Below are 25,253 nucleotides of genomic sequence, written 5' to 3' on the forward strand. Positions count from 1 at the left end.
GGGGTTGCTGGGCAGTGCGGCTCGAAGGGCCAGAATGGTCTATTCCATGCTGTGACCCATTTCCAATTAACTTTTGATTTTGGACTGGCCTGTATCCATTCCCATTTCACTTCAAAATGTTATAATCACTGTTTACGATACGTTCTCCAACTATTGCATACTCTACTTAGCCTGGATCATTTCCAGAGCTGAGTCCAGCAATGCCAACTTCCTTGTTTGGCCACGGAAGTACTTACCAAGAACATTATCCTGAACACCCGTCAGAACATTTTCTCCTTTCTCTCTTAAGCCGTAAACAACCTGCAAGCCAGGCAGCATCTGTAGAGAAACATTTGAGGTCAATGACAAAAATCATTGATCTGAAATATTATCTCTGGTTCTCTCCTGACATGCTGCCTTACTGGCTGTATGGATAGATGTGAAGATAGTTTGGGAGCACATCTTCAGCTCTATAGCTGTAATATTGTTGGATTCCATTAGTCTGTCAGAACCAGTGCAGTCAGCTACTATTTCACACTATATTGGCTTAAGATTGACTTTATGTTGTGGAGACCTTGGGAAATGTCATCCACTCAGTACGGACATGGTGGCCTGAAGAGCTTGTTCCTGTGCTTCAACTTGCTTTTTGGCATTTGTGTCCTTGTTCACTGATGACACATATTTATAGAACCTCCTGTTGCTTATTTGCCACCACAGTTCATGGCTCAATGCAGTAGGAGAGCAGAGCTCTGACCCAATTATTTTGGTCACAAGTAATTGGGGAAGTGGGTTAAGGAATGTCAGATGGAATTTAACTCACAGGTGCAAGATAAGACCATACGATACAGGAGCAGAATTAAGCCATTCAGCCCATCAAATCTGATCCTCCATTCCATCATGGCTGATGTATTATCCCTCTCAACCTGTCTCCTGCCTTCGCCCCGTAACTTTTGTTGTTCTTACTAATCAAGAACCTATCAACCTCCAATTTAAATAGTACGCTACTCTACTCTCTCCACCTATGACTGTGGCCAAGCACAATTCAAACGTCATCTATAAATTTGCCAACAGAAATAAGATAGATTGATGAGGAGATAAGATAGATTGGCTGGTTGTGTGGTGTTGCAACAACTTTGCACTCAACATCAGTAAGACCAAAGAATTGTGGACTTACGGAAGGGGAAGGGGAAGTCAAGGCAAAACAGACCCGTCTACATTGAGGGATCAGCAGTGGAAAGAGTGAGCAGTTTCAAGTCCTTGGATGTCAACATCTCTGAAGCTCTATCCTGGGCCCAACAAATTGATACAATTATGAAGGCGGCACAACAGCAGCTATAGGTCATAAGCAGTTTCAGGAGATTTGGTATGTCACCAAAGACTAGCAAATTTCTAAGTGTACCGTGGAGAGCACTCCAAATGGTTGCATTACCACTTGGTATGGAGGGGCCACTGACCAGGACTGGAAAAGCTGTGGAGCCAGCCCCATCATGGGCACTAGCCTCCCATGAATTGAGAGCAGCTTCAAAACACAATAACTCAAAAAGGTGGCATCTACCATTAAGACCCCCCATTATCCAGGACATCCTCGGAGAAGTTAGAGGAGCCTGAATACAAACTAATTATTTTAGGAACAGCTTCTTTCCCTCCAACAGATTTCTACATGAACAATGAACCAACCCATGAACACTACCTCACTATTTTTGCTCTACTTATTTAATTTTAAAATATTTACTTCTTATTCTAATTCATATTTTATACCTTTTGCATTGTACTGCTGCAAAACAACAAATTATATGACATGTCAGTGATATTAAACATGATTCTGATTCTGAAATATACCCCATGATATAGCCTCCACATCTGTCTGTGGCAATGAATTTCACAGATTCACCACCCTTTGGCTCAAGAAATTCCTCTACATTTCTGTCTACTGTCTTTGTTTCAAGGGACGTCCTTGCTTGCATTCTGAGGCTGTCTCCTCCAGTCCTAGACTAACCCCACTATAGGAAACATCCTCCCCACATCCACTCTACCTAGGCTTTTCAATATTTGATACATTTCAATGAGACCACCCTCCTCCCCCCATTCTTCTAAACTCCAGTGAGTACAGACCCAGAGCCATCAAATGCCCCTCTTTCATTCCTGGTATCATTTTTATGAACCTCGTCCGGACCCTTTCCAATGCCAGCACATTCTTTCTTAATAAGGGGCCCTAAACAGCTCTCAATGTTCCAAGTGGGGTCTGACCAATACCTTATAAAGCCTCTGCATTACATCTTTGATTTTATATTCTAGTCATCTTGAAATTAATGCTTATATCACATTTACCTTCCTTACCATTGACTCAACTCTGCACATTAACCTTTAGGCAATTTGGCACGAAGATTCCCAAGTCCCTTTGCACCTCTGATTTCTGAATGCTCTCCCCATTTAGAAAATGGCCTGCACCTTTATTCCATTTATCAAAATGCATGGCCATACATTTCCTTGCACTGTATTCCAACTGCCACCTCTTTGCCCATTCTCCTAATCTAAATACTTCTGCACAACTCCCTGCGTCTTCAACACTTCCTTCCCCTCCATCTTTGTATCATCCAAACTTGGCCATAAGGCCATTGATTCCATAATTTTGATAAGTTAAACAAAGGCAGGGCTTAAGCCATAAAAGGTAGGCCCCTAGTGAGTGTTGTAGAAGAGAGCTAGGAGTATATGCACATAATTGCTGAAAGTGGTAATACAGATAGAGATAGTGGTGAAGGTGGTGCTTGGCATGCTTACTGTCATTGGTCAGGGCAATGAGCACTGGAGTTGGGACATCATGTTACAAAATACAAATCATTGGTGACACCGTACTTGGTATTGTGCACAGTTCTGGTCGGCCAACTATTGCAAGGATGTCATGAAGCTAAAAAGGGTGCAGAAAGGGTTCACAAGGGTATCACTCGGACCAGAGGTCTTGAATTATGAGGAGGCTGGATAGGCTGCAGATGTTTTCCCTTGGAGAATAGGATGCTAAAGGGCAACTTTACAGAGGTAAATAAAATCATGGGAGCTGCAGAAAAGCTAGATGGTTACTTTCTGTGTATCGACCAGACATTTCCCTTCAGAAAACTCTGGAGAGAGAGAAGTGTACCAACATACTCTCCCATTTTCCCTGGGTAGCAACAGCTTGTTGTCTTTTGCACACTGGTTGTTCGCCCCGTTGGTGCAGTTTTTCATTGGTTATTGGATTTACTGAGTATGCCCACAAGAAAATGAATCTCAGGGTTGTATATAGTGACATATGTACTTTGATAATCAATTTACTTTGAACTTTGGTTCATTTCCATTGCAACCACAAGAACATCTGCCCTTTTATTCCTCGCTTTCCAACATAGAAAGGCCCCAAACTTTTGCTGGCTGAACTTTTCTTTTATTTACTCCTTGGAACATGGACAGTACAGACATGACCAGCCTTAACAGCCCACCCTAACTTTTAGAGGTTGTGGTACATGTTGTTGGCTTGGGAATTTCACTATCTGGACTCAACAATGAAGAACTGGTGATATATTTCCAAGTCAGGATTCTGTAAACTTGGAGAACAAACAATGACATTTTAATGCACTTGCTGTTCTTGTCCTTTCTAACTGAGGTTGTGGGTTTGAGAGGTGCTGTTAAAGTGGTCTAGGCACATAATTATAGTGCACGTTGTAACTGGTGTACCCTGGGGTCATAGTACAATGGTGGTGAAGAGGATGCATATTCAAAGTTGTGTTGGGGTGCTAATCAAGCAGGCTGGTTTGTCCTGGATGGTGTAGTGTTGCTTGAATGTCATTGGAGCTGTACTCTCCCCAGGCAAATGGAGTACTTAATCATGACCTGAGCCTTGAAGAAGTTTAAGGGTGTCAAGAATACGAGTTACTTGCAGTTAGATGCTCGGCCTCTAACCTGCTCATCATCAAACTTACGTACCTCGCTCAGTTGAGTTTCTTGACAATGGTGAACCCTTTGATCAGGTGGGGGGGGGTCCTAACACTTTTAATACCATGGACCCCTACCATTAACCGAGGGTCTGTGGACCACAGGTTGGGAATCCCTAGATGTTGCTGTGGTGGACTTAACAATAGTAGTGCTTCCAAAAAAAAATCTAGGCATCTGGTTGAAGATGGTAATTTCTTGGCACTTTTGAATAGTAAATGGTGCTTTCTGCTTATCAGTTATGTCTGTTTTGGACGTTAAGTTGTGAATAGAATTGAACATTGTCAACCTTCAGAAAATATCCCTACAACATTGGGTCAGAAGTGGGGAAATTCATTGAAGGAGGAACTGAAGATGTTAGACTTAGGACAATTTCCTAAGGAACTCCTGCAGACATATCCCAAATTGGGATGATCAGCCTCCAATAGTGACAACCATTGATGCATCTCCCTTTACTTCGATTTTTAAATTAGGTCACTGTATTTGCTCTCATTAGATAGAACAGAGAGGGTGATTGATTCACAGAACTCTACCTTAGTCAGGATCAACCTTCCACACTGTTAAGCTAATTAACTTAGCTTCTCCCCTTCTGCTGGCTCTCTTAACCCTTGCTGATCACACCTGATTGTTATATTCTTCACAATGAACAGACTCCTTCACCAATATTATATCCTGTGCCCTTGTTGTTCAATATGAAAGAGTTTGATTCATCAGGGCACCAGAGGAAATTCAGCATCAACTTGCTTTGTCTATATTGGAGCTAATTTCACAGGGCCACTCTGACTGCCAGTGGGACAGGTAAGCTAAGCAAAGGTCAGGTTCTTGGTTTGTAGACCCTTATTCCTATTTAAACATATCTCCAAATATTCATGAAGGGCTTATTTAATTCACTAAATTAAACTCTGCTGAGTTTGAACACGTGTCCCACTTTTAATCCACTAATACACCGACCACTCAAAAGGAGTTCATAGAGACGTGAGAAGTATTAGGACAGTAGAGAGACTGTTTTTTCTCCCCAGGAAGGTAATAGGCCAGTGGTGTGTCATTAAGTATATAAAATAATGAATCCTGGTTGATGAAGAGTTTTCCTTTTGTAAAGAGGTCTGGTAAAAGACAAATGTTAGAGCCAAGTTGCAGAAGTTCAGGTGGCGGGGACTGAAAGAATGTTTTGAGGCAGAAAATTTCAAATTAGAAGTGTACTTACGTGAGCACCATGACAGAGCCTTACAGAAGCTTGGAAGTGGCTGAGCGGCAATGAGCTTACCTGCTACGTGTTTGTCTTGGACCACTTGTTAATATTTCACTCGGACTTAAGCCAAACGTCAGGCAGAGTTCAGATGGTCAAGTTCAGTTACTGATCAGCCACAGGTCAGAACAAATGACAGCAGTAAGTAGTGTCCTGCTGTTTTTATCTACATTTAAAGGTAAATTGATTTTTGATGCCTTTTCACACACATACTATAGCCAGTGTATTTTTTTATTTTAAACCAATCACATCTCTGAAAATCATAAATCATTATATTATTACATCTACAACCAAAAATACAAAATTTCTATCAAAATAAGCATTGCATATAACTATAATGAAAGAAACTCTTCTCTAGTAGACTGTTGTGTCCATAATTGAGGTGTTTTCTTTTATATAACGTGCTTTCTTAGCATTTGCATTAAAGGTGAGTGTTAATAAAAGAGCACACATTTGGCCTTATGACTGGACGGTGGCAAGTTCCATTTCTTCCTTACAGTTCAGTCTCTAAGTGCAAAATTGTATAGTGCATATGGAATTTCTTGGAATAACAAGTTTCACCCTGGATCCAGATCTCTGATGATGCACTCCCCTGGCTTGCCAAGCAATTTCAAAGTGTTTTTTGTATGTGCACACAGAATTCATCCCTCCTTTGATAACCTTTTTGTCAGACATGCTCATTTGTCTCAAAAAAACTCACAGAAGGCTCTTTATTCAAACACTGTATGTGAATAAAATGCCTACAACTCACCCAGAGCTATAAACTTCTCCTAATAAGAATGCTGTTAGTTGGTCTTAGAGTACTTGGAGTGTTGACTTTAGAGAAATGGCTAATTTCCTTCAAAAATTCTTCAGATCGGTCAGATGGTGTAGGGCCCTTGTGCTCAGAACTGTCAATCAAAAACGTGTAGCTGTAATGTAAATTCTGTCAGCTGAAGCTCTAGCTCTCTATTAATAAAAGTAGAATATATTCAATATAGGTGTGCTGTTAGCATTTAAAACAGTAAAAATATCAATTGTGTAGGTAGAAATCTTTTGCTCGACAATGTTTTGATCACAAAAGTCCACCCAAAAGATTAGCCTGGTTCCCTCTCCTGACGATGTTTTTTTAGATTTTCCAGTGTGCTTCTCTTTTTAATTTTGTGTCACAGATCAATGGGATTACAGTAGAACATGGGCGGGAGTGGGAAAAAAGCAGAGGGTGGATGAGTAAAGGCCTTACCTCATATATGTCTGCATCTGAATAATTGACACATTAACAGGCAGTCGGCTAGCACTCACAGTTAAACCCACCCTCAGACGAAAACAAGCACAGTGACTACAGTCTCAAAAACGGATAATTTGGTATTAAAGTGCAGGTCAGTTTATAATAATTTCACACATCCTTTTACACAATTATGACACTGCCTCAACTCTTAACACCAGCATTAGAACAATGCCTACCCCTCTACATCATCCCTGACCAGCTGTGGATGATCTTTGCTCTCATTCACCACCCTGACGGAGACGGCTCCTTAACTATGAATAAAATTGCAAATGCTTTTAGACCGCAGACTTTTGTCCAAAAACCTTTGGGGGGACAAAACAGGGAGAGTACTTGAAAGTAGCTTCAATATAAAGCTGCCAGACAGGTTTCTTCAAGCACCTCAACCCAAGCAGGCTTTAAACCCAGGGAAAAAGGAGTGCATTCTGCAAGTTTACATTTCAACATGAATGAAGAATCTACCTCATGGACCACCAGAGAACCAGATAATATCAGGGCTAATCTAGTGCAATTGCAACAAGTGCTCGATTTCCAACTCCTCATCTAACATTTTAAACCTAATTATAATTAGGAAGCTGTAATAGGCTAGACTTTTTTTAAATTGCATTCCATATTCTCGGGAAACCGAAGATAAGTTACCCAGGTCTTGAGGATTCTCACTCATGGTTCATTGCCCCAAATCCCAATGAATTAAGAAACATACTTATTTGCACAATTGGGAAACTGGCATGGAACTAATGCAGCCTGGCACCTTTAAACATTCCTCTCACAGCTAATGTCAAATACAAGTAAAATATCTTTCTACACACAATTCAGCTAGTACAACTGGAGATCCATCTAAGTCATTCGTTTTTCTTTCTGCAGCATTGGAATTGGTATTGGCATTAACTGCTTCCCAGCTCCGACACATTCAAGCTCAAAGAACAGCAGCCTCCAAAGCAATGGCTAAAGCAGCATGTCTTGCAGACTTTCACCATTACAGCAGTGCACATGACCATTTCAGTAGACAGGAGTAAAACAGAATTTCAGGTCTCACATTTTCCCCCCAATTGGGGGTCATTTTTTGTAAGATCTGGGAATAAATTTCTTTTTATTAGTATAGGAAAGTCTGCACGAATCAACACAAATTATCCCTTAATTAGGTGTGGCATCATACCACAAGCAGCCTAGAAGTGATTCCTGCTTCAATTCCAACACTTCTGCTCTCATTAGCAGTCACTGATATCAGGTCCAATTTACAAGGACCTTTGTACGCCAGGTACAGAACGTGTAATCCAGATTTAAACGAATCCACAAAGAGAGAAGAGCTTTGTCCTTGATCACTGTTTGAAGCCTCTCAAAAATCTGATATCTCACTCAAGGCATTAACATACTTTCAATTCCTGAGGAATAGCAGGTGTACAGAAAAATTCAACGCCACTCTTAACCCTTCTGAATTTAGCAACTCTCTCCCACTGCCCAAACTAACCAGTAAAAACATGGCACTAAACTCATTCCATAAAGAAATTCCACTTTCAAATGCAAAGCGGTTTGGCACTCTCGCAGCCTCTACACCTCACCAGGAGGCAGTCAGAAGTCAAAAATGCCAGGATGGTTAATTACATCATTAAGGAAACTCAAAGACAAGCACAAAAATGAAAACAGACAAACCCTTTGACTAGTACCACCATCGGTTAAACCTGTGGCACAATGGAAGTTACTGACAAAAAGGTTCATTATATACACTTCATGATATTGCAGTCTCAAATACAACTGGAAGCAACTGCTGAAAACACAAACTAGGTTCTGTACCCAATATTCAAAGACAAAGGTGGCCAAAGCCATAAAAGACAAGACAAAATGAAACTCTCCAGTGAGGAATTGAGTAGTCAGCATCTTTCAGAATAAGCTTCAAATGTCCATTGTCTGGCAGTTTCCAGGAATGATTTAGAAACAGGTCAGAGCCCTTAAAGAGCAAGTGCAAACATAGCAAACTCAGTGTGTCGGTAAAAAATCTCTGAGCCTCAAGGCTGCCACATAAACACCGCTGTGTCTCACATGTAATCTGGAGACGGGTCTCCTTGTAGGCACAGGAGATACCTGAAGGAATGTACGGAAGCAAATTGAGTCTCTCTTGAAATTAAACTTGGTCCTGGGACATGCAAGTGTGGCCCACAGAACTGCGATTGGGAGGGTGAGCTTTTCGAAGAGCATCTGGCCACATCTCAGATGGCACGTGGCCTGCATTTGCCAGTCTAATCATTACTGGCAAAGTTGTCCCAAAAAAGCACTGTTACTATCTCTAGGTCCCAACTCCTTCTGATCAGAAGTATAGCGCTGGTTCACTACTGTAATCCGAATGGGAGCTGCTGTCTGCTGGTGTGAGCTGAGGATAAAAATGGAACAAGAGTGAGTATTGGGCATCATTAAACAACAAATAGCACTGTACAGGAGCAGAGAGACAGGTTAGTATAAAATGATATTACCCTTGTTACATTTTCTTTTATACCCATGTGCTATCTCCATTATTTGCAGATTTTCCTCCGTTCTCTGTTTCCTAGTTACTTCAATCCAATGAGTGATCTCACATTCCCAGCACTGCCCATTAGTTTTATGGCCTGTTATACTTTTACCGTCTTGCACGACTACCAACTCTACTTCCTAACTTTGTATCATCAGCAAATGTGAAGAAAATATTCGTCATTGCCTTCATCCGAGTTACTCTCACATTTTCAGGGAACAGAATTTTAAATTAGCTCAAAATCATTAGTCTTCTATGTTTTACTTGCATAATCGCTATTTCATTATTATATCATTTGATTTTATCTTTACACATAATGCCATGTGCTTTATATCACTCTTCCCCAGCCTTCTCCCAAATGCCATTTTTGAGTTGCAAGTCCTTGTACCCACTGTCCACTGGGATCCTGGTTCCAGTCCCTTCCAATGGTACAGTGACACCCATACAGCGGTAGGAAGTGCCTGAAGAAATAAGGACATCTCCCCACACAATCCTTTTGTCAAAAGTTCATTAGCTTGACATCAATTTGTGTATTTTCATTTAATAATTCATAAGATTTTAATCCATGAATTTCTTGAGCTGCTTGTATCTGGTATTCTCCAAACAGCACCCAAAGTGGACCCACAGCAATGACATTCTTCCTTTAATCTTCAACACCATTTCAAGTCTACATAAGACATCTGCTCACCTGGAGCCAGGTATGTAACATGGCACAGGTGCCCATGACTTCCACACAGGTCTTATAAGCACTGTTGTTTCCCAACTCCCTTTTCCCTTTCTCGCTAAACTCTTTAGTTCTCCCAGTTCATGTCAAATTAAAATTATTAAAGCTCCTTTCACTACTGCAGTTTTATCACTCGTCTTCCTTTCCCCAGATACATCTCATTCCCAGCTTCAGTCCAGTTCTGTGACGGCCAGCTCATCCATTTCTAGTGCATGCACCTCTTATTTAGGTAACCAATAACAGTCAACAATCCCTCTCCCACCTACATTGGCTTACCATCCTTTCTACAACCCCATTTGCTCTTTTCAAAAGGACTTTACTTCAGTTCAGGTGCCTGTATTGTATAAAATGGAACCCTAATTCTCATGTCTTTCAGCTTTCTTCTTTATTTCTCTGGATAGTTTATCCTTTAAAGCAATTAACTTGCGTCTTGGGGAATAATCCTGAATTATCTTCTTTAAATTCGGAAAAGATCATGTTAGTCCCTTACGAGGGAACAGGGAGGAGGTCCTGATGTGTTAATCATCTCAAAGTTTAGAACTGGTTGTCACCCCATGTTACGCTGCAGAATACATGTGACTATAGTTTTCCTGTCAACATTATGGCTCTCACTTGTTGAATCTATGGCTTATGTTCCACATCAACCAGCAGCCATTAATTCCATAACTAACTCACCATGTTGTCCTCTGTCACGGATTCGTTTTTCTGCAGCAAGCTGTCCCCACTGGACAAAGTTTTGTTCATCTTCTGCTCCTGCCATGTATCGAATGGCATCGTGTGTTTAGGCGTGTAGTTCGACAAGGCTGCATCAAAGGTGGGAGGGTGAGTGGCAGGAAAGGGAAGAAGAGAAAGGAATTGTTATCTTTAAGATTGTTATCTTATCAGATCATAAACAGTGAAATATCAAATCACTAAGTTTGTTTTAAATTATCCTGTACAGTGGGTGAGATAAGATCAGAGTACACATCCATTGACTGGAAGCTGCGTGAAACACTGCAAAACCTCGAGGAAAACAGCGGAACTGAAATTGTATGGAAGTTCAAAAAGTGATTCAGACCATGTATTAATGTCAGTCTCTCACCCATCAGAAGGCAGCAAGTACATCAAATGTCTTTTCTGTCCTTCAACATGTACTTTCTGTGACTACTACAGGTGATATCAAACAATAATACTAACTTTTACTACCTATTTTAGAAGAAAGTTAAACATTTTAAGATTTCTAACTAAAGAGGAGAAACAGTATTCTCGACCAAAAGACAGCGGAGGCCAATTTGCTGAAAGTACTCGAGGCAGAGCGATTTCTAGATGCAGAAGCCGTCGGGAGGGGAGGTGGAGGTAAGAGGGAGCAGGAGTGTGGTATCTGGATACAGCATCAGCCGTGATTGTACTGAACAGTGGAACTGAAAGACCAAATAACCCCATTGATAACCTATTCAAATAACTCCTGCTTTCCTACATTTAGCCTCACCATCCAGCCCAATGCTGGCCCTCAATTGATCACCTTCTGCTGAATTAACCATATGATCTAGAAAGCATGATGTAGTGTACCTGTGTCTTTTGTCAGTCATAATAACATTACTTCCTCTTTCATGGTATCTGCCGTGATTTAATTTTTATTCTTAGAGAACCTCACTCTCATCTCCATCCTGTGCTGACCATAATGTTTATTATCAAGAGCTGTCTTCTGGTGCATTGTAATCAATAATCTACCACCAAAATAGCTCAGATAAGGCTTCTATTTCATTTTTTTAATTCATTGTTCTTCTTTCCATTTGCTTTTTAAATTTTGAAGATAACTAGTTTTGTGTACAGTGGATTCCAGTTAACTGGGACACAGCGGGACCAGAACATTATGGCCCAATTGAGTGTCTGCCCCAATTAGCCAAAGTTTCATGGAAATAATTAAAAGAGTATAAAAAAGCTAATTTCCATTTAACCCAGTAACAAATAATATATTTAAATGAAATACAGAACAAATTAGAACACTACCAATACAGTACTATAAAACTGCATTAGTTCCTAACAGTTATTGATGGACAAATTCATCCAGTGTATGCCACCACATTCTTTGATTGACTTTAAACGAACAAAATCAGCACAGACACCAAGTGCAGATAATGGGCTGCCTTCACTTAATGCTTTAGACAGTCTTAATTTTCATTGTGACATTCAAGATGATTATCAATACCTTCAAGTTCTCAGTAGTTCCTAATTTGTTCACTCCCAGCCATTTTGAACATCTAAGTCTAAATGCTTGAAACTACACTGAGCTAAACAGTTTTGCATTGTCTTACTGCTTATTTCTCATCATTAGTGACAAAAAAAATCACTACTTTTTGAACACAAACACACACAACTGACACTTTTTAAAGCTACTTGCTCTAAGCACAGTGTCTAACAGTCATAAAGTCTAAGTGACTGATGTTAGTTTGAAACTGTTCAGCAACAGTCTCCCATCCCAGTTAAGCGGGATAATGCCTACATACAAGTTGGGAGTCCCTTCTATTTTCACAATTAAGTCTTGTCCTCCAAGTTGTCCCAAATAAGCAGCTGCCCCGATTAACTGATGGCCCAATTATCTGGAATCCATTGTATTTAAAAAATAACCTGCAGTACCCAACTATAGCCACCAGATGACGCTGTTTCTCCAGTTCTGCCTGGAACAAAGCCAGCTAGGTCTCAAATGGACCTTCGCCATTGGTCTGAAGGAACATTCATCATGAAGACAGATATTCAGCTATATACAAAGAAGAAAAATACATCTGTACTTGGCTTATTTTCTTTTCTACAGGATGTTATCAAACTAGGAAGTTTACAATAGTATAGTGTAATCCAAATTGATTTAACTAACAGAGTTTAAGTTCCAATGTGATCTGAGCTCTTCCCTCTGGATTATTAGTTCAATTCTCAAGATTAGTGCCCAATAAAATAACTGTCAACTTCTAAGCAAAATGAAGAACCAGAGTGGCTTAAAGTGAAATGGTTCCTGTTGCAATGTGAACAGAAATTCCCCCAGCAAACACACTTCCATCCATAAAAGCCAGTAATTACTTTGCCCCACTTACACCTATTTAATTTTATTGCATAAACTTGTCTAATTTTGTAAATTATTGACTGAACCTTTCTGGGCAACATCAGATCATATTCAGGCAATGCCTCACCCATGATTTGCTTCCTGAACCTTGCGTTCAGCGTTAGTAAGACCAAAGAGCTGATTGTGGACTTCAAAGAGGGTAAAACGAGGAAATGCAAATCAATCCTCACAGAGACATCAAACGTGGAGAGAGTGAGCAATTTCAAGTTCCTCGGTGTCAAGATCTCTGAGGACTTAACCTGGTCCTAACATATCGAAGCAGCTATAAAGAAGGCAAGACAGTGGCTATATTTCATTATGAGTTTGAGGAGATTTAGTTTGTCTTCTAACATTTGAAAACTTCTGCAGATGTACTGTGGAGAACATTCTGACTGGCTGCCTCACCACCTGGTATGTGGGGGGGGGGTGGGGGGCTACTGCACAAGATCGAAGCAAGCTGCAGAAAGTTTTAAAATTAGTCAGCTCCATCATGGATACAAGCCGCCATAGTATCAAAGATGTCTTTAAGGAGCGTTGCCTCAGAAAGGCGGCATCCATCATTAAGGACCCCCACCACCCAGGACATGCCCTCTTCTCACTGTTACCATCAGGAGAGAGGTACAGACGCCTGAAGGCACACACACACTCAGCGATTCAGAAACAGCTCCTTCCCCTCTGCCATCCAATTTCTAAATGGGCTTGACCCCATGAGAACACTACCTCTCTATTTCTTTTTGGTTTCTGTTTTTGCACTACGTATTTTAATTTACCTATTTTAATATATGCTCTCTGTAATTTTGTTTTTTTTTTTCAGTATTTTCATGTATTGTATCCCAACATGTGCCAGTGATATCGAACCCGATTCTGAAAGTTCCTGATTTATTCTAGATCCAAGCAGCAGTCCTAGCGTTGTTGTATCAGCAACTTCCCACAAGAGACTCCCTGCTCCCCAGCCTAGTTTTGTGAAGGGAACAGAAGATGTGGGTTTTATCTCCCCACTCTTCCAGCACTAGAATGACTGTTCTGTACATGTCCCTCAATCAATCCTGATTACTAAAACAAATGGGATTGAGGTGAGGTCTGTGCTAAAGGTGAGCAACACGCTGCACAGTATAGCTGCTACCTCACAGTGCCAGAGGCCCAGCTGTAACCCCGACCTCGGGTGCTGTTTCTGTGGAGTTTGCTTGTTCCCCTAGTGATCATCTAGGTCTTCTCCAGTTTCCTCCCATGTTCAAAAAACACATGGGCTGGTAGTTTAATTGTCTACTGTAGAGGAAGCTTTTAAAAACTAACAGAATGCAACTAAAAATTGTCATTAAGAAAGAAAAGATTGAATACAAAAGTAAGCTAACCAATAATATTAAGGAGGATACCAAAAGTTTCTTCAGATACATGAAGTGTAAAAGAGAGGCGAGAGTGGATATCAGACCACTGGGAAATAATGCTGGATAGATAGTCGTGGGGAACAAGGAAATGGCGGACAAACTGAATAAGCATTTTGCATCATTCTTCATTGTGGAAAGAACTAGCAGTACACCAGAAGTTCAAGAGTGTCAGGGAGCAGAAGTATGTAAAGTTACTATTACTATGGAGAAGATTCTCGGGAAATTGAAAGGTCTGATAAGTCACCTGGACCAGATGGAAATCCTCTGAAAGAGGTGACTGAAGAGTATGTGGAAGCATTAGTAATGATCTTTCAAGAATCAATTGATTCTGGCATGGTTCCAGAGGAATGGAAAATTGTAAATGTCACTCCACTCTTCAAGAAAAGAAAATTACAAGCTAGTTAGTCTGACCACAGTGATTGGGAAGGTGTTGGAGTCTATTGTTAAGGATGTGGTTTCAGGGTACTTGGAGGGACATGATAAAATGGACAGTAGCCAGCACGGTATCCTCAAGGGAAAATCTTGCCTGACAAATCTGTTGGAATTCTTCGATAACAAGCTGGATAGACAAAGAGCAATCAGTGGATCCCGTATACTTGGATTTTCAAAATGCCTTCGACAAGATGCCACACATGAAGAGCCCATGGTTTTACAGGAAAGATACTAGCATGGATAAAGCTGGCTGAACTGGCAGGCAGCAAACGGTGAGAATAAAGGGAGTCTTTTCTGGTTGGCTGCTGGTAACCAGTGGTGTTCAGAGCTTTGAGGAAGTAGAGAGGCTACTGAAGTACTTAGATTAGGAGAATGGGCAAAGTAGTGGCAAATAAAATGCAGTATGGTAAAGTGTATGGTTGTTAGAGTGAGTTTTGGGTAGATTATTCGTTTACACTTAAATGACTCTGGCCACCGGTCTTCTATTTGACAAAGTACTGTGGATTGAGTTCATTTGTAACAATGCATTTCCGAAAAGCTGTGACTACCAGACACTGCTGACGCCTCTGGGATGAAGTTTACAGGTAGTTTCGAAGACAGCGTTATCTATACTTCATAGATATGAATTGTCTTCTATGTTAGCACGTAAAATGCCAAATAAATGTATTGTGGATTTAACTTGCATTCCTAAAGGCTGTGGATACCAACCCAGACATGTTGGCATCGGAAGGAAAGGATGAAGTCAGGTGTGATGTTTTGTATGTAGCTTCAAAAGGAAGCATTGTCTGTAACTTTAAGTAGCGATTGCCTTTGTGTTTAGTATATAAATATCAAGCCCACATTGGGCTAGCAGACCTTTCCACTGAAAATGTCTCTGCCTGTACCTTGTGTCGAATAAAGAAGCTGCTTTGTATCTACCAGTAGCTCTGTCTATCTGGTGATTTCATCCACGCTACAACAATGGTCATGCACTTTCGTAGAAGAAATAAAAGGGTAAACTATTTTCTAAATGAGAGAAAATATAAAAATCAGAGATGCAAAGGGACCGGGACAGGATTTCCTGAAGGCTCATTTGCAGGTTGAGTCTGTGGTGAGGAAGGCAATTGCAATGTTAGCATTCATTTCAAGAGGACTAAAATATAAAAGCAAGGATGTAATGTCGAAGTTTTATAAAGCACTGGTGAGGCTTCACTTGGAGTATCCTGAGCAGGTTTGGGCCCCTTATCTACAAAATGATGTACTGACATTGGAAAGAATTCAAAGGAGGTTCACGAAAGTGATCTCAGGATTGAAAGATTTGTCAAATGAAGAGCCTCTGATGGCTGTGGTCCTGTATTCACTGGAATTCAGAAGAATGAGGGGTGACCTAATTGAAATTTATCAAATGTTGAAAGGCCTCGATACAGTGGATATGGAGAGGATGGAAGAGTCCAAGACCAGACGACAGAGCTTCAGAATAGAAGGATGCCCTTTTAGAATGGAGATGAGGAGGAAATTCTTTAGCCAGTGAGTGGTAAATATGTGGAATTCATGGCCACAGGCTGCTGTGGAGGCTAAATCATTGGGTATGTTTAAGGTAGAAGTTGATCAGTCAGGAAACGGGGAGAAGACAGGAGATTGGGGCTGAGAGGGAAAATGGATCCAATGGGCCAAATGGCCTTATTCTGCTCTTGTATCTCATGTTATATTGCCCTCGGTGTGTGGGTAGAATCTGGAGGGTGATAACAGACATGTGGAAGGAAAAACTGGGATTAATGATGGTTGACAGTGGTCCAAAAGACCCATTCCATGTGGTATCTCTCTGAGAGTTTATCAGTTCAAGACTGCACAAGGTCAATTGCCTGCTACTTTGATTTGATTTCAAATCAAAGCTATTTGAATGCAACAAAGTGACTTAAAACAGCCTTCCCTGTGGATTCTCTGCTGGAAAATACCAAATTACTGCCCAACTTCTCTACTGTGCGCCACCTTATAACTCAGTGACGAGTACACAGGATGAACTGCCAACTCACCACTTCATTCTCATCGTTTTCTGCAGTGAGACAGACCCTTTGAGTGGAAAGGTTTCATTTGTGATCAGAAACTCTAGTGCAGGAGTCCGATGACACGTACCTGAGGCCACACTGTTGGTCCGAATGGGGCTGCTCACAGACGTGGGAGAGCTGGTGTAGCTGGGACGTGGAAAGCTGCTCATCGAGAGCTGCTCCTCTTCATCGTCTTCACTCACTTCAGATTCCTCCTCTTGAATAAGCGAGTTCTCAGAGGGGTACTCAAATGTTGTGTGCAGACTAGAATCATTGAAAGAAATCTTCATCTGTAAAAAGGTAACAGGAAGAGAGGGCAGGCGATTAAACCAGGCGTGAACTTCAGCCTTCCTCCACAGTAGAAGCTCAGTTTTAATCTACTTAGTAAAAGGCTTTGACTGGTACTGCAGTGAGAGGTGGGAAGTAATGGTAGGTGAAGGGAGAAGGTGAAGAGTACAAGTGGTAGGAGTGTAAATAGAGGAAAGGCGAATGGGAGACTGGAAGCTACGGATGCAATGAAAGAAGCCAGAGATGGGCCTCCGTTGCTGTCATAAATGCTAGTGGTGTAAAGGGCGAGAGAGAGAGAGAGAGAGTGGGAGACAACGGGACAGAGAGAAGTGATGAGACAGAAAGCAGCTGGGGGAGGCGGAAGAAAACAGGAGCTGTTAGTGATAGGGACACAAGGCAGCGATGGAGAACAAGCACTTGGCATAAAGAAACAGTGTGGGATGACAAGAGCTGAACGTAAGCGAGCCGTCAGTCAGAACACAGGAGAAATGAGAAGAGCACAAAGAGCTAGGAGCCAGCACCTTGAGAACTGCCCACAGACTGCCAGCAGGCCAGAACTCAGAGATTTGATTTCCAGTCGTTAGGATAATAGATTAAACAGTCAAAGGAGAAGATAGAACTTGATTCATTAAACAACTTGCACTGGGCACATTAAAAAATAATCAGACAGCCATGAGCCAAGGGTGTGCAAGTGTGAAGGAAGAGGCAAGAAAAATACATTTTAAATTGACACCAGCTGAGGAAAATTAACTACAGTGAGTATAATCGCTTTTCTTCCTTCTTTTACAGATCAATGTCAAGTCTTAATATCACTTATGATAAGCTTATTTAATAGTAAGAGAGCACTGTATTTATTTAATAATAAATAAAGGCAAGGTGGAGCGCGACACCACCACAGCTCAGAGTGTCAAGAGTTCCGGCATCCTCTGTGAGGAGTCTCCCTGTGGAATGTGTGGGGTTTCTCCAGGTCCTCTGCTGTGCTCCCACAAACCAGTTTGGTTAACTGGTCGTTGTAAATTGTCCTGTGATAAAGTTAGGGTTATATTGGGGTTGTCGGGGTTGCTGGGCAGTCCAGCACGAAGGCTGGATAAAAATGACGCCAAGGGGAACTCTGACCAATACACATACAGGGAGCATCGTCAGCTGGAATTCCAGCCCCAGACACGAGTACATCCATGAGGCTGAGAGCTACAAGAGTGAGTAATGGATTGAGGGGCAATAGGACCAGGTAGGTAATCTAGAAATTCCCCAGTTGTGACTCATTCACTAAACCATATTCAGATCTGAATCCTGCAAGGGTGATACTTCCTTTAGGGAATACAGCCAGGGCCAAGCCTTGGTATCAAAGGTGCTCCAGCAATCATATGACTGGGAAAGTACAATCATTCCCAACCGTGAGAGCAAGACAATAGTGTACTTATGAGAAGCTAAAAGAGGAATACCAGTCAGGAACTTCAATTGCACCAATAGTTATCAACCAAGATATTATCAATACATGTTCACACGGATATACAGAAAGATCAGAAAACTGAACCCGCTGAATGTCAAGAGTTCTAAAAATATATTGAAAACATTTTTATCCAGTACATGGCAAGCTCGACAAGACAGGTAACAGATCTAGACTTGCAAACGGAAGCTGTACAGCTAGCTGTAGGTGTTATCGATGAGAGATAACTTCAGTGGTAATGATTGGAATTGAGTTAAATTTAGCACGGATAGGCAAGAGTACAAAGATGAGATGTAGCAGGTATGGACTAGAAACTGCTACTTGCGACCAGGGTGTGGGGAGCATTCAGAGACAATGAGAGCTCAGACCACATCCTCACACAAATGTACAGAAAGATCACAAAACTGGACTCCTTCGAATGTCAAAAGATTATACACAGTTGTGCCAGGCACAAAGGGAAACTGAGGTCTTGGTCCTGCTGAAAGCAAGTATACAATGTGCAATATGAAAATGAGGAAAACAAAGGCGATATACAAAGCAGCTGAGAAATGAAATCAAGCTGTATTAAAATATGTAGCATTCATGATCAACAAGGAAATGGTGGTTTGGGGCAGGGTTGGGAATGGACAAGAAATAGGAACACAAGAACATAAACAATAAGCAGATGCAGCAAGTGACTTTAGTACTTGCGCCTGCTCAGAAAGCCAGATGTTTTATCTCAGTGCCACTTTCCTCCAAGAAGCCCAATTTCACTCAGTTCTTTTAAATATTCTTATACTTCGTCCATCACCATCTTTAACTAGGAAGCAGACCAAGACTGCAGTGAGAGACTGACTAAAACCTGCAGCCTGAATTCAGAGTTCAAAGTAAATTTATCATCAAAGTACATGTAGCACCATGGTCCTGGAGGAACATTGTTTCGTTTTTACTGTGTACTGTACCAGCAGTTTATGGTCAAAATGACAATAAAAAGCGACTTGACTTGCCATACAGTATATGCTAACATATTTAACTCTGAGATTCTGTTACTTGCAGGCATACTCAATAAATTCATAACAGAATCAATGAAAGACTGCGCCAACTGGGTGTTCAATCAGTGTGCAAAAGACAATAAACAGAGCAAATACAAAAAGTAATAATAATAATAAATGAGTAAGCAATAAATATTGAGAACATAAGATGAAAAGTCCTTGGAAGTGAGTTCATAGGTTGCGGTAACTGATGGGGCAAGTGAAATTGAGTGAATTTATCCCCACTGGTCCAAGATAGTTGAGGGGTAATAACTGTTCCTGAACCTGGTGGTGTGAGTCCTGAGGCTCCTGTACCTTCTTCCTGATGGCAGCAGCGAGAAGAGAGCATGACTTGGGTGGTGGGGTGTGTCTCTGATGATGGACGCTACCTTCCTGCAATAGCACTCTGTGTAGATGTGCTTTGCCCGTGATGGACTGGGCTGCATCCGCTTTTGCAGGATTTTTCATTCAAAGGCGCTGGTGTTTCCTTATCAGGCTGTGGCACAGCCAGTCTGGCAAGGCTGGGACAAAAGAGATCTTTGCACCAACCAGCATAAATAATGTAACCGGTGGAGGGGGGGAGGGGAGGTCACAGGCTGAGTGTGGGGCAAGTGGAGGGCAAAGTCACCAACACTCTGAGGTAGCAGTAAACTCAAAATTCGGAGGAAAATGCTTCAGGTAACACTCCCAGGCAGTCAAAAATATATTATGTTTTTGTTTAAAAATCTAGCATCTAGCAGTTCATACCTTCCTCTCATGAGAGCTGGAGATACCTGCCCTCTAAGTCAGGAAGCTTGACTCATTTCCTCTTTGCCCATGCTGAAGTATCGCTGAAGTACATCAGTGCAAATGTTTCAATTTCATGTACATTTTCCTCTCTAAACTGAGTCAGCTTTGGGTTGGTAATTCAAAATATCTTGACCTCCATTTTCCTTGCAATAGCTCTTAAAAAATGGTTAATATAGGTTACGTGAACTGGTAGTTCTGTATCTACAAATATTCCATCCCATTGTTGTAGAGCAACAGTGGACCAGTACAGGACATCTTCACTTATGGCTGGATCTCAAGTTGGGCCCTAAGTAAGCCATGAATTTCTGGTCCCCAAGTCTCTGCCCGCAAGCTGGCATTAGATTCCTGGGACGAAGCTAGTGAGAGGGATTCATGTCCTTAGTTCAGGTCTTCAAGTGGCCCACAGCCTCCACAACACATTGTCGAGTCAGCAGGATGGAACAGGCACAGTGGTCACTGATTACCACTTTAGGGAGATGTGTCCTATTCCATAGCACACACTGTCCCTCTCATATGGTTCATAAAGGAAACTCTCTTGCATGTCACTTTAATCATTTGTGCACCTGCTTCCATACCTTCTCCATTGTTCTTGCCCATTCAGATATTCTCCCAGTTGACTCCTGGGGTACAAGTACTATTAGCGGATAGAACTGGAGGGGAGAGGTCTATTAAGAATAATTCCTCTAAATTCCTTATAGAGGTTTTAAAGGCAAATTAGTTAACAAAGATTTTTGTTTTAAAGTGCCTTCCCTACCACAGCCTCACTCTCAGATTAGAGGGAGGCAAATGTCAATGAACTTGAAAGAGTTGCACATAAAGCTGACGTAGAAAAGTTCAGTGATAACTCAGGGTGGACAACGAGGAAATGAGTCAAGCTTCCTGACTTAGTGGGGCAAACATTTCCTGTTCTCATGAGAGGAAATTGAGAACAGCTAGATTTTTAAAACAAAATTCACACAATTCTCATCTTTTTAGAATGGATTGCTGTGCTGTCGTAAGCACTTTATCTCTTAATACTTCATTGATTTTCACCTCTGTGTGTTGGCGGCTCTGCACTTTTCATTGAGCATTCAAATAAAATTCTTTACACCTCACCAACTAGGGTAAAAAACTGGGAAAAGCAAAATATTTCAGATTTCTGCAGTAAGATACACAATGATGGAATACTCGGTAGTTCAGAGAACGCAAGGGTACAGCGGGGGTGGGGGGTGTAGAGAGAAGCTTTTCAGTTCAATGATCTTTCACTATTCACGGAAAACCTATAATACAGGAGGAGTCCATTCAGGCCATCATAGGTACTGGACAGAGCTACATAACTGATCCCACTTTCTAGCACTAGTTCTGCGTGTAGTCTTTTTGGGTTGGTCACAGCTCTGAATGTAAACTTTTTAAATATGGTGAGAGTTTCTACCTCTTCCACCCTTTCAAGCAGAGAACTCTAGACCCCTATAACCCTACCATTTACTTTCCCCTCAGTTTGATACCTCTGCTAAAGGAAAATAGATCCTTACTCACTTTTCCTAGCTTGTCATGATGTTAAACTATTACATCTCCCCTCAGCCTCCAAAGAAAACATTACAACCCTGCCAATCCTTCTTCGTGGCTACAGATTTTCAACCCTGGCAAAAGCCTCAAATTGTTTTTGCACTTTAATCAGTGCCATCACATCTCTCCTGTAATTAAGCAAGATAAAGTACTCAAACCTTTATTTACAGTTCCAACATAACCCACAGCTTGGTGGTGCAGCAATGTATATCTGCTGCCTCGTATCGTCTGCCAGCTCACTGCGACTCCAGCTTCCTCCCACATCTCAAAGACGAGTGTAGTGTGTAGTTGAGAGGCTGAATGGAGTGTACAGATGACACAGAAAACTAGTGGGAAATAGGATTAGTGAATTGCTCTGAGAGCCAATAGAGTGAAATGGTGTAGTGTAAGAAAATAGACAAGTTCCATGCTAATAAAGGACAGCATCCAATTTGCCTTTTTAAACCAACTTGTCGACACATATCTCTGGACATGCACTCTATTCCTCTGCACCACCCCATATCCTCCCTCCATGCCACTCCATATCCCCCCACCCCCCGCCCCCCCGCTCAGTGTATATTCCCTTGCTCTGTTCCACCTCATTAACGTAGAACTTCACACAAAGCAGTCGTTGGGAGGGTGAAGGGGTGCTGTCGGAGGAGCACTACAGTCTGTGGTACTTACCCTTTCCACAACACTGAACACGGTGTATAGTTGTACACAATTTCGGTAAAACACACTTCTCACGAGGTGATTTAAGCAGTTTGGAGAAAACAACAGAAAAGTCAACAATCAGATCCTTTCAATCAGATCCTTTTTATATAGATTTAATTAAAGACAGGGGAAGTTTACAGCTTGCAATTAACTTCTTCATGCAATGATACAAGCAGAAAGCCTCTATTCTCCATAAAGTATTTGCATATGCACTTCTACCCACTCTACTGGGAAAACAGAATTAACCCGTAGCTCTCCTTTATCAAGGATGGATGCAATTGGACAAATGGGTTCCTCGCGCACTCTTAATTGTTTAACGACTACGTGGAAATCACCTTCAGTCTCAGAGATTCTCAAAGTTTCTTTCACATTTAGTTGAGTTGAAGAAATAAGCAAGTTAACGAAAGGGATGAGAAAAAACAATCTGTTGGAGGAACTCAATGGGTAGAGCGGTATCTGGACCCATTGAGTTCCAAAGAGATGGTCGATATTTTGGGTCAAGACCATGCGCCAGAACAAAGTAACTATTACAGTATAAAAAACATCTACTAGGACATATGGTAATGGCAGCCTAGTAGTTATGGTTTATAACAAAAGCTTACGAATTTTAAGTTTACAGACTGAATTCAATAATTTGAGCCAGTTCATAAATGAACATGAAAGTCCATCAGTCAGTCATGAACAATCGTTAGCTTCACTGATAATTAACACCTACCCAGTAAAGCCTGCTTGTGACTCTCAAAAAATAGTTGAAATTTAGTCACTTCTGAAGTCTCCTTACAAGTCACTCAGTTGTCATCCTAAATGGGGATGGGCACAAAATCTCAGACTTCCCACATCATTCATAGAGAAAAAAAAATGATGATATCACTGTACTGTGGAAATCCTGCAGATGAGTTGGGTTTCCACACAGACTAACCAATCTCAACCTGTTTAGGATGGCTTCACCTATCTTCTAGCTAGTCCCATTTCCTTTCACCCCCACCTTTTTATTCTGGCATCTTCCCCCTTCCTTCCCAGTCCTGAAGAAGGGACTTGGCCCGAAATGTTGACTGTTTATTCATTTCCATACCTGCTGAGTTCCTCCAGCACTCTGATGAGTTGCACAAAATGAAGCCTTCAATTAAGTTAATGAGCCTCCTCAGCAAATGCTCTTGCAAGGAGCAACAATTCATAATGGCTCCAATGCATAGAATAAAGAATAAAATCTTTGATAGAGTAGGTATATAATTAGCCTTTGTATACGCGCCAGCTAAAAATAACAAAAAAATAACTTTCCTACCACTTCTAAGCTCTTTGTTTACCCAGGTATCTTTAGAACAAAATGGAATTTCTGCCTTCACAATCTTTTCAGCCGGTGAATTCCATACATCACCACACTTACCTCCTTTCTTTTACAGTTTTTTTGGCTTTATTTCAAAGTTTTAAATTTTAAACCTGAGACATTACCATTCAGCTTTACCAAGATGGAGATGATGCGGGATTATATATGCACAGTGAAGTTATGGATGTGTGGAAGTGTGAGGATCTGTAGTGTTTGCTGCCTCAAACTCTCCCTCCAACTGTGTCAGGCTTTTCAGCTCTACAGAAAAGAGCAGTGGGCTTCAAATTTCACCCCGAAATTTGAGAAAGAGAAGCTGAAGTCAGATACGTCAGTATTACTTATAGAGGCATGAGAGAGGAGTTGGCCAGGACTGATTGAAATAAAACACTGGCAGGAAGAGAAACAAAAGCTGGAATTTCTGGAAGCACTTTGGAAGGTGCAGGATATATATATATATCCCAAAGAGGAAGTAATATTCTAAAGGCAAGATGACACAACCGTAGCTAAGAGGAGAAGTCAAAGACAACATAAAAACCAAAGACAGGGCAGATAATAGAGCAAAAAGTAATGGGAAGTTAGAGGACTGGGAAACTTTTAAAAACCAACAGAAGGCAACTAAAAAAGTCATTAAGCTAAAGGTGGAATATGAAACTAAGCTAGCCAATAATATTGAAGAGGATACCAAATGTTTCTTCAGATACATAAAGTGTAAAAGAGAGGCGAGAATGGATATCAGACCATTGGAAAACAACGCTGAAGAGGTAGTAAAGGGGGACAAGGAAATGCTGGATAAACTGCATAAGTATTTTACACCAGTCTTCACTGTGGAGGGCACTCGCAGTCTGGTGGAAGTTCCAGGTGTCGGGAGTCATGAAATGTATGGAGTTACCATTACGAGAGAGAAGGTTCTTGGGAAACTGAAAGGTTTGAAGGTCAATAAGTCACCTGGACTAGATGGTCTATACCCCAGGGTTCTGAAAGAGGTGACTGAAGAGATTGTGGAGGCATTAGTAATTATCTTTCAAGAACCACTCAATTCTGAATTAATTCCAGAAGACTGGAAAATTGCAAACGTCACACCACTGTTCAAGAAAAAGAGAGGCAAAAGAAAGGAAACTATAGGCCAGTTAGTCTGATCTTAGTGGTTGGGGAGATGTTGGAGTTGATTAAGGATGAGGTCTCAGGGTACTTGGAGGAACATACTAAAGTAGGCATGGTTTCCTCTTGCCTGTCAAATCTGTTAGAATTCTTTGAAGAAAGAACAAGCACTACAGACCAAAGAGAATCAGTTGATGTTGTGTACTTGGATTTACAGAAGGCCTTCGACAAGTTGTCACACGTGGCTACTTAACAAGCTATGAGCCCATGGTACTACAAGAAAGATTCTTGCACGGACAAAGCAGTGGCTGATTGGCGGGCAGCAAAGACTGGGAATAAAAGGGAGTCTATTCTGGTTGGCTGCTGGTGACTAATGGTGTTCCACAGGGGGTCTGTGTTGGAACTGATTATTTTTATGTTATATGTCAATGATTTGGATGATGGAATTGATGGCTTTGTTGCAAAGTTTGCAGAC

At 41.3% G+C, this 25,253-nt stretch overlaps 1 protein-coding gene across 1 annotated transcript in view; it reads right to left on the minus strand.

Moving 5' to 3' along the window:
- Nucleotides 1-3,660: 3,660 nt before the first annotated feature.
- Nucleotides 3,661-25,253, minus strand: part of tprn (taperin) — a 70,424-nt gene continuing 48,831 nt past the window's right edge. Inside the window, exons 2-4 of the mRNA XM_063073866.1 lie at nucleotides 16,673-16,874; nucleotides 10,346-10,473; nucleotides 3,661-8,811 (exon numbers count right to left, since the gene is read on the minus strand). Coding sequence (XP_062929936.1) covers nucleotides 8,749-8,811; nucleotides 10,346-10,473; nucleotides 16,673-16,874 — 393 coding nt within the window. The 3' untranslated portion in view covers nucleotides 3,661-8,748. The remainder of the gene's footprint in view (nucleotides 8,812-10,345; nucleotides 10,474-16,672; nucleotides 16,875-25,253) is intronic.

The sequence above is a fragment of the Mobula hypostoma genome, chromosome 21 (assembly GCF_963921235.1).
Source record: "Mobula hypostoma chromosome 21, sMobHyp1.1, whole genome shotgun sequence".
NCBI lineage: Eukaryota > Metazoa > Chordata > Chondrichthyes > Myliobatiformes > Myliobatidae > Mobula > Mobula hypostoma.